Genomic DNA, 10,656 nt, shown 5'->3' with positions numbered 1-10,656 from the left:
AAGGAATTTGTTAGAAGTATATGGAGTAGCTAACAAAATAAGGAAAGCCAGCTCTGAAGGAACAGGAACTACACAATTCTATTAGATATCTCTAGCAAGAATTAGCAAAGTCTCATCCAGGTAATATTTTTGGAATGAATGAACTTCAACAGATTATTGTCACTGGACTTACTGATTCAAATTCCTGTAGACTTGCCTTGGTTCAGATTTCCTCTCTACTCTCTTTCACTCATCCAGAAGAGGGCAAAACATCTTCATTAATAATAGTCCTTTGAGGATACTCCAAAAGTAAACAAGTTATTAAGTAAGAAAAAGGAAAGATAGTCAAAAATAATTACAATCAATTATTACAGCCCACAAAATAAATACCTCATCACAAATCCTGCTCTTAGGTTTATAGTTTAATAGATAAGACACAAAAAGTAATTGCCCTTATCGTAAAAGGTATTAAGAGCCATCAGAAAGGTTAAATGTGTTGTGAGTTTCGTGGAAGAGGTAACTACCTCTGGGAGAAATAAGGCAGTTCAAACTAGCTTAAACAGAAGTCCTATGTAACCAAACAAAGGGAATACATTATTTCTAACCTAATACAGGGTGAAGCAAAAGTAGGTTTACAGTTGTGAGTACGAGAAACCATTCTTGTATTATTGTTAATAATTGTATGATTTTCTCTATGAACAATTCTAAACCCACTTTTGCCCCACCTGTATTTCATCTCAGCTTTTCTCTGCCAGTTGCTTTCTAATATAATGATGTAACCTGGTACCTTCTGTACTTACCACAGCAGATGTCCACTGAGAAAGTTGTATGGATTAGGTGGATCTCGAAAGGTGATTATCAATACATTTGGGGTAAGTCATAGTAGTGATAGGGCTTTCCAGTCTAAGGGAGCAGTATGAAGTATATTTGAGGAGGAAATTGTTTACTTTCCTTAGTAGTACTACAGAAAGGAATAGTAGAAAGTGTGTTGAAAAGTAGATTTGGGTACATATTATGGAGGGTCTTAAATGTTTGTTTAAGTATTTTGTCTGTGTATTTAATACATTCTAAGTGCTGGTTATAAAGTAGTAATAAAAACAGACAAGGTGTCAGTCCGGTATGGCTCAGTGGTTGAGCATCAACCCATGCACCAAGAGGTCGCCGGTTTGATTCCCAGTCAGTACACATGCCCAGGTTGTAGGCCGATCTCCAGTGGGGAGCATGCAGGAGGCAGCCAATCAATGTTCTCTCTCATCGATGTTTCTGTCTCTCCCTTTCACTTCTTCTTTCTCTAAAATCAATGAAGGGAAAAAAAAAATTAAAAAACCCACAAAAAACAGACAAGGTATCTGCCCTAATGGAATTTACAGTCGAGGAGGGAGATAAAAAATAAACTAATACAAATTTATAAATTGAGTAAGAGGGTTAGGATGGGGTGACAGTGGGTTATCAGGGAGTGCCTTTCTGAGGAGATAGCACTTAAACTGAGACCTAAATTGTGAGGAGCCAGCCATGTGAGGAGTTGGGGGGAAACAATATTAGGCAGGAGGAGCAGTATTTGTGGAGGCTCTAAGGTGGGAAAGAACTTGGCATGTTTGAGGGTTACAATAGGTAGCAAAAGGAGAAATGAGGAGTGACTGAAAGGCATAAAATGGTATTAAAGAGGTAGATGAGCCAAACCATGCAGGAACTAAGGGCCGTGGGAAGGAGCCTGGATTTTAGTCCAAGTGCAATGGGAAGAAGCCACTGAAGGATTGATCCACCAGAGTCCTGATCAGGTTTATATTTTTAAGATGACCCCATAGTGGTTATGTGGTTATGTTTACTTGTGAAAATCCATCAAGCTTTATATTCATGATGTGTGCACTCTATTGAATGTTTGTTATACTTCAAAAAAAAAAAATGTAAGAAACAAAAACCTGACTGATGTATAGATAGATAATGGTTGGGAGGAGAGTTGTTTCTAATAGTCCAGGCAAGACCTGATGGTGGCTTGGACTAATGAGGTGGAATCAAGAGGATTGAATGAATTTGAGATATATTTTGAAGGCAGGATTAAAAACTTGGAGATGGATTGGATGTGGCAGTTAAGGCAGAGAGAAAAATCTAGACCCCCCTCCCCCCGCCCCCAGGATTCTTGCTTGAGGAATTCGGTGTAATTTATTGAAATAAAATCATAACAAATATTTACATAGTTCATACTATGTGCAGGTATAGTTTTAAGTACATATACTAATTCATTTCATCCTTTTGACAATATTATGATTGGATATTACTATTTCCCCCCACTTTATAGATGAGAAAACTAAAGAAAAAGGCAGATAGGGAAAACTGAGAGCATAGGTTTTGCAGGTGTTAGGCAATGAGGAGCTGTTGAAAGTTTTTGAATAGGGAAGAGATATGAATCAAAGTTGTTGTTTTTTTTAATCCTCACCCGAAGATATTTTTCCATATATTTTCAGACAGAGTGGGAGGGAGGGAGAGAGAGAGACATCGATTGGTTGCCTCCTGCACAACTCTGATCAGAGTCGGGAACCGAACCACAATCAGGGTACATGCCCTTGACTGGAATCGAACCCACGACTTGTTGACTCTTTGGTCCACAGGCCAACACTAACCACTAAACCAAACCAGCAGGGCATGAATCAGCGTTCTTTAAGAGGTTTCTGATAGCATCTTCTTGACAAAATCCACCTCTGTCTGCTGAGAGTTGTACCTGGAAACAGGTTTTTCAACCCTCCCCCATATCTCATTCCCTTGTGATTTGCTTAATTTGGGTAGGCCATAATTATAGAATTACCCATAAGTGTGATAAGCAATTTGGTGGTAAGTTTGGGGAACAAGTCAAGGCCAGAGATAGAGATATTGGAGTCATATGGATACAAAAGATTGAACGCATGCTAAAGGGATAGCGTAAAGAAAATGTGTAAATGTAGAACTTAAAAAAAAAATCTGCCACTCCTTCAAATACCATCCTATATCTCCTCCTTTCAGCTGTACTTTCTTATGGAGTTATCTGTAACTCCTTATTTAATTTCCGTCTCTCAGTTCATCCTCAAACTTCTGCGTTGTGGCCTTTGCCTTCCTATCTCTACTGATGGTCACAGCAATGCCATCAAAGACCTTTGTGTTGCCAAATCCTTGGAAATTTTTCATCCCTTCCTCCTTATCTCTCTGTTGCAGTTGATATTATTGACTACTCACTTATACATTCATTCATTCATCAAATTTTGTAGAGAAAAGCTAGGTCTCAGAAATAGAAGAGTGAACAGATTGATGTAGTTCCTACTTTCATGGAATTATAAAAGCATCCTGAAACAGAACTGCTGAAAACTTCTACCTCTCTGATTACTCCTTCTTGATCCCTTTTGCAATTTGATTTCCTCAGCTACTGCCCCAGGCTCTCTCACTATCCACATTTTTTAAAAGACCTTATTTTAGAGCATTTATTTTAGATTCAGAGCAAAATTTAAGGGAAAGTACAGAGATGTCTGGGTTGTGGTTAACAAAAGGAACTTTTGCCTAAGCACACCTACTACATGCTTGGACTAATGAGGTGGAATCAAGAGGATTGAATGAATTTCAGATATATTTCGAAGGCAGGATTAAAAACTTGGAGATGGATTGGATGTGGCAGTTAAGGCAGAGAGAAAAATCTAGACACCCCCCCCCCCCCGGATTCTTGCTTGAGGAATTCGGTGTAATTTATTGAAATAAAATAACAATGGTGCATAACATACTTTATCCTGGTTAGGCTTCACACACCCAAGAAAGATAAAATCATTTGCGACTTCATTTCGCAGATAAGAAAACTAAGGTTGAGGAGACCTTAGGCAACTTTCCTAGTCACATTCAAGGCAGGGATTTGAACTCAGATCTGATGCCATCGCACCCTTTTTCTTTGCACCACTCTGCTCTAGTCCCAGGCCCATGTATAGTCCTGGGTTGGAACACCATTGTCCACACTCCTGAACTGGCCCGGGAAAGTAGCTGAGTTGGTTTTTCAATAAGAAAGGAACACAGTATTTCAGTAAGTTTTTAAGAGAACTCCTGTGCGAGGAAACAAATCCAGAGAATGTCAGCTTATTTAAAATATCCCTTCGGATAGGCACTGAACAGCACTGAGGCGCCGGTGGCAGGTCTCTTCTGGACCGAGCAAAAAGACCTGCGCATCTCCAAGGCGACGGAGCTCGCGGCCTTTCGCTTCTCCCGCGCGCCCGGGTGACGTCGCACGGCGAGGTTCTCTGACGTTAGAGCTTCCTGTCCACCATCTTTGTCTCTGGCAAAGTGGGTTTTGCGCAGTGGCTTAGACCTGGAAAAGGAGTCGTGACGTGCAGGAAACCATTACAACACCACTCGGGCCGTGCTCTCTGGCTGCTGCCGCCACCCCCGCCCTTGCCTCCGGTGAGTTCCAGGCGGCTAACTTTGGGGTGTGTACCTCACTGATGCTCCGGAGAGGGGAACCCAAGGTTGGGTTGGAGAGGGGTGGAGCAGAGGATATTCTAGGAGCGTGACCGTTGAGGATGGAGTGAGCCATCGGGTGTGACCGTTGTGAGGAAGAGGGTTGGGAAAGGGACTCACTCCACCGCTGTGGCGGGGTGAGGGAATCCTCGGGTGTGGCGGCCGGGAGCTGGGGAGCACCGGCGGGTAGATGTGCTCGAAGTCGGGTGGTTAGGAAGGCCGAAGGCCAGGGGTGTGGCCCGTGGAGGCTGGAGTCCGAGGGGCGAACCGACTTCGCCGCTTGGCGTCGTTCACGGAGAGCCTGGGGACGTGTCCAGCCGGCAAAGGGGCAAAGGGGTTCTCCCAGTGGTTTGTTGGTTGATGGGGAAACCTCGGGTGTGTCCCGTAGTTTGAGGTTGAGGGACACCTCTCTCCCCACTCGGTAATGGAGGGACAAATCTCTAGAATCCTTACCACCTAGGGAAAGAACAGGAATTCCTGAGGGAAGAACGACCCCCAGAACTGGCCCGATGTGAAAGGGGGGGAAGCTAGTGGGGGATAAATCTTAGCCCGGAATTTATTCATTTTGGATTTAGCAGGAACGGTCTGGTTTGAGAAAGGCTGTAGTTAACTAAGCCAGAGCAAAGGTACTAGAACTTCCTAGTACTTCCACATTCCTTGAATCCAAAGAATTTATTCATGCTGTTTGTTTTCAGAGTAGTCTTCTATTTAGGGCTTTTACTGAACACACTTACTTGGCTGCTTCGTTATGAAACTGTGTGAATAAAATGTGGATGCTTCACTAAACTTTGGCTTTTATAAAGAAGTGTTTTTTAAATACCAGGTCCTTAATAATAAATGTAAATTTTAAAAATAAAACGCAGTCAGTTTAGGACAGGCAGAATGACAAAGAAGGTGGTCCCAATGAGGAACAATTTAAATTATTAATAATCTCCCTGATATACTTCTCTTGCTTAGCCTTAGGGTACACTTACAAAGTAATAATAGAAAGCAGCAGATGAAGGAGATGCAGCTGTACAAGAGAAGTGTAACACATTCCAATGATGACTAAGCTAGTGGTAAGGTGAGAACTGTTTGGAGGTGTCTTAACAGTTTAAACTCCCAAGAAAACAAAAGGACTGTGTGCTCTGTAAAGAGCCTCACTGAAAGTTGGGTGGTAAAATTAATATAAACTAACATTGTGTGAATTAAGAGACTCAAGAAAGCCCAGTTCTTCCATCTTTTTTTCTTTTTCTTAAACAGATCCATATTTTATTTAATTAAAAAAAGTGGGTTTTTTTCTTTATTGACTTTAGAGAGAGGGAGGGAGAGGGAGTGAGAGATAGAAAAGCCAATGAGAGAGAACATCGATTGGCCACCTCCTGCATGCCCCCCACAACCTGGGCCTATGTCATCACCGGGAATTGAACTGGTGACCTCTTGGTGCATGGATCAATGCTCAACCAACTGAGCCACACCAGCCAGGCAAGATCCATATATATATATTTTTTTTTTTTTTAATTTTTTTTTTTTATCCTCACCGAGACTGAGGACATTTTTCCATTTTTTTGTTCAGATAGAGTGGGAGGGAGAGAGAGAGAGAAACATAGATGTGAAAGGGACACATCGAGTGGCTGCCACCCACACGACCAACTGGGGCGGGGACAAACTGCAACTGAGGTACGAGCCCTTAGTAGGAACCGAACCCCAGTCTCTTTGGACCGCAGGCAAACGCTCTAACCGCTGAGCCAAACCGGCCAGGGCCATATTTTAAAATACTACATTTTAGGCTCAGGCTTGAATCAAGCCAAACAAGGAATGAATAAAATAGAATATGTTCTCCTCCCTTCTGAGTTTTTTGGATGTAAAACTTTGTAATATTACTGTGTAATATTAACAAATTGCCTTGCAGTCATATTTAAATGAAATCACCGAGTGTCTGGGGGGAGGGGAGGAGAAACATCTGTAACAAAAATTAATTAATAAAAAAAATCACAGATGTGTGTTGTAATTAGGTCTTTTGTAATTTATTATGCACTAAATGATACCTGAAGATACTATTGTCTTTGCATTATTATTGAAATATATCTGATTTGCACCTCTCACCCTTGTAATAAAGATTAATGGAATGACCTTTCTGCTTTATAATTTGGTTAACTCTCTGGTCAGTTTTTTAGTATAAGCACAAGACTGTGTAAAGCCCGAATTTAAGTGAAAAGAAGGGATTTAGTGGCCTGGTCAACACTTAATTTAGCTGCCATTTCCCAGAGAGCCATTTGAAATTAAGACTATTAAAAAAATTTTTTTTCTGGCCTTATTTTCTTTAGGGGGACTGGAAGAAGGGAGGAATAGAAGGAGAGACGGGACTTTCACCATCTATATTTAGTAGAAACTAGGTTATGTTAAATCTAGATGTATAATCCTGAGCCTTCTCTGAAATGGTGTGACATCACACTTTGGGCTGGAACAAGTAAGAGTGGAGCGTGTGCTTAGACTGTGGCATCTTTGTTTAACAATACCTGTAGGCCATGTTGCAAGTCCTCAGAACAGCCTCAACTTGTGTAGTTTGATCTGGTAGTAGATGAGTAGTGTGAATTCAAACTTTGGTGATTTTCCTTTTTCCTGGGGCTCTTCTGAAAGAACAATGTATTTTTTTTGCGCCAGGAGCTTGATTTTTGAGACTCTTCAGTAAATACTTGATTTTTTTTTTTCTTGAGTTCTAGCTTGGTTGCTTTTTCTTTGGCTTCTAACGCAGACAACAGTTTTCACCATCCCATATTTTGGAGAATCTGGTTAAGTCCATCTCTGGCATGTGATTAAGTGTATCTCATTTTAAAATATATATACAAATGTAATTTTCTGAAGTGAAATTCACAGAACAAACATTAACCATTTTAAAGTGAGCAGTTTTGCCTAGCTGGCGTGGCTCAGTGGGTGTGGCAGTGGATTGAGCACAGTCCCATGGATTGAGGTCTCGGTTAGATTCCCTGTCAGGGCACATGCGTGCAGGAGGCAGCTGATGAATCTTTCTCTCTCACATGGATGTTTCAGTCTTTCCCTTCCTCTCTCTCTGAAAAATCAATAAAAACATATTTTAAAAAAATAAAAGTGAGCAGTCCAGTGGCACTTTATACATTCACAGTGTTCTCCAATCACCATCTCATATTTGTTTTTGTTTAGACTGTTTTCATTTTTCTTGACATTTCTTTTGGTTTAAGGCAGGAACTGACTTGATACAATGTTTCCCTGCCAATATGGGTGAGGGATATTCCATTGCCAGGTTTACCACAGTGAGAGCTAAGAGAGTGATACGTTTTTCCTTCTTTTTAAGAGCAAGGATTCTCAAATTTAGAATGTAAGGTTATTTTTGATTCTCTTTTCCTTGAAATTTTGTGAGTTGGTACATTAATCTCTTGTTAGGAACACCTAATGCTCACATTGAATAGGACAGAAATAAATTCCTTGACAATGAAATTTGTTAGGGAAAGTAATGAAATGTGTAGGTCATCAATAAGGGTAGGATTTAAGGCTAGGTTAATTTAACGTTTAACAGATTGTATTGAAAACAAGAATTTAACGTGTGTAAGTGTATGAGAGCTTTAAGCAAACAATTTTTGTGACACTTTTCAAAGAAATGGGGTGAAAAATTCCAAGCAGATTTTATTTTAAAATCTTAAGCAAGTTTTAAGTTTGGATGCTCGTATAGGACTTATAGGACTTAGAATGGCATGATAACACCCTAGACAGACCATAATAGCCATGAGCTATGGCCTTTCTGTCAGGCTTTAGTAATCATTTCTGTATACTGGTTTTTCTCTTTGTATACATAAGTACTTAGGTGATAATTTAATGTTTATTCCAGGTCTTTTATGTGAAGGACTCCTTTCTCCAGTTTGTCCACTTCACATTTAGTTTACATTGTGAATGGATTAAATGATTATACATTCTTTGAATTTTTGCTAGAAAGACATGAAAATGCTGTGTAAGGCAAGCCTCTGCTATAGATTAATTATAAATGCTATCAAAATAAATTTCTGCATTCTATAATGATATTTGTGAGTTCTAGCTCACTTCTTTTAACAAGATAATTAAGTGAAATTTTAATAAAACCTAAAGCACTATAGTATGAGGATCAGGACTGTAAATAGTAAGGTAGCTGCTTGGAAAGATAGCAGATGAGTGTATAACTTCTCTTAGGTTGTCCAAGCAGCACATTTTATTGTACTAAGCTTTTTTTTTATTTGAGCTAAGCGTTTTTTCTTTTTCTTTTTCTTTTTTTTAAATCTTTTCTGGCTCTTTTTCTTTTCCTTAATTACATTGATTTGTTTAGTGCTTAGGTTTTTTTCTCTCAAATTCACATTTACTGTTGTTTGCCAAATGTGTTATCACTCAGGTTTGCCAAATATATTATCACCTGTGTTGTTTTGACCCGACAGTAATGAACAGGTATCTAGGCATCTGTCCTAAATTTGGTAATTAGTATTGTTAATGATGGTGGTAAGGAAGACGATATTCAAGTTTGAATGCAGAGAGAATATTATTAAAAGAAAATTTTAATATATTCAAAGAAGTCAGGTATGTTTGGACGGAAGTCTTACCGTGAGTTTCTGAAATCAGAAAACATTTTCTCATATGGGGAAAAATATGACCAGTCCATTCTGTCTTGTTTTTGTTTTGTTTTTTTATCTATAGAGCCATGTGTCAGCAGTATTATTTCTGGAAATTGGAACAGAAGAGTTAAAGTTGAGGCTAGGATCTGTGTTTTTTTTTTTTTTTAATATGTTTTTATTGATTTTTTTTTTTAGAGAGAGAAGAAGGGAGAGATAGATAGAAACACTGATTTGAGAAAAAAAAAACTTTGATCGGCTGCCTCCTACATATCCCCCACTGGAGATTGAGCCCATAACCTTGTCAGGTGCCCTAACTGGGATTTGAACCAACAACTTTTGGTGCATGGGATGATGCCCAACCAACTGAGCCACACCAGCCAGGGCCAGAACACATGTTTTGAAGTGACTTCCACTTGACACGGAGAAGTAAATCATATTTTCCTGAATGGAAAGTAATGAAGAGATCTCTCAAAACAAACTTTTCCTTATCTTAAATATTTGAGTGACTAACTGAAGCTGTATTTATAAAAAGGTCTAGTTTTAGGTCTTGGAGGTATTCAGGAGATAATTATGGATAAAATGAGAAAGCTATGATAGGTTCGGATTGTTACTCCATTTCATTTGACTTTTGAGGTTTGCCCAAATTAGCTCCTTAAGACAAGAGTTACATTCTTAATGACCTTTGCATCTCTTGAATCACCAATGATAGTGGTAAGGAAGAAGACACTAATTGTTTTTTTTGCATTCATCTTCAGACAGAGAGAGAGGGAGAGAAGGAGGAAGAGAGAGAGAGAGAGAGAAATATCGATGTGAGAAAGACACATCGACTGGCTGCCACCCACACGGCCCTAGTTGGGCCGGCGATGAACTGCAACTGAGGTCCATGCCCTTAGTGGGAACCAAACCCAGGTCTCTCTGGACCGTGGGCCTACGCTCTAACTGCTGAGCCAAACCGGCCAGGGTGAAAACACTAATTTTTTTTTTCTTTATTGATTTTAGAGAGAAAAGAAGGGAGAGAGAGAGATAGAAACATCAATGAGAGGGAACATCGATTGGCCACCTCCTGCATGCCTCCACTGGGGATCAGGCCCACAACCTGGGGATGTGCCCTGACCAGTAATCGAACTGGCGACCTCTTGGTGCATGGATCAATGCTCAACCACTGAGCCACACCAGCCAGGCGACACTAATTTTTTAATACAGAAATTTTAATAATATAAATGTTCTTAAAATTAATTTATGCCTTGATGGGCATAAGTAACTTGGATAAAGGAATTCTCTTCTCTTCCTATAGGTGCACATAAAGAGCCAATACCATGACTGACTCTAAGTACTTCACAACCAATAAAAAAGGTAAGTATGAAAACCTGATCAAAGCTTTGAGATCTTTCAAAAGATTATGTTCCTGACCTCTTCATACATGCATATTATGGATAGTCTCATTGTGAATCTGTTACTACTACAGAAAAGTGTCTTGAGTAGATTAAAATGTAAGTATTTATTTATTTATAATCCTTACCGAAGACATGCTTAGAGAGAGGAAGGAAGAAAGACAGAGAGAAACAATGATGTGAGAGAGAAATATTGATTGGTTGCCTTCCATACATGTCTGACTAAGCCCAACCTG

General features: G+C 39.7%; 1 protein-coding gene across 4 annotated transcripts in view; it reads left to right on the top strand.

Moving 5' to 3' along the window:
• Positions 1-830: 830 nt before the first annotated feature.
• Positions 831-10,656, top strand: part of AP2B1 (adaptor related protein complex 2 subunit beta 1) — a 137,720-nt gene continuing 127,894 nt past the window's right edge. For 2 of the 4 annotated variants that reach the window (XM_036269960.1, XM_036269957.1), the window contains exons 1-2: positions 4,096-4,383; positions 10,324-10,382. In XM_036269960.1, coding sequence (XP_036125853.1) covers positions 10,346-10,382 — 37 coding nt within the window. In that variant the 5' untranslated portion in view covers positions 4,096-4,383; positions 10,324-10,345. Of the gene's footprint in view, positions 852-4,095; positions 4,410-10,323; positions 10,383-10,656 lie in introns of those variants that run through there. The other 2 variants (XM_036269959.1, XM_036269958.1) reach the window with 2 other exon arrangements.

This window comes from Molossus molossus, unplaced genomic scaffold, assembly GCF_014108415.1.
Source record: "Molossus molossus isolate mMolMol1 unplaced genomic scaffold, mMolMol1.p scaffold_m16_p_19, whole genome shotgun sequence".
NCBI lineage: Eukaryota > Metazoa > Chordata > Mammalia > Chiroptera > Molossidae > Molossus > Molossus molossus.
The sequence above is the reverse complement of the archived record's forward strand: the minus strand, read 5'-3'. Positions and strand labels throughout refer to the sequence as shown.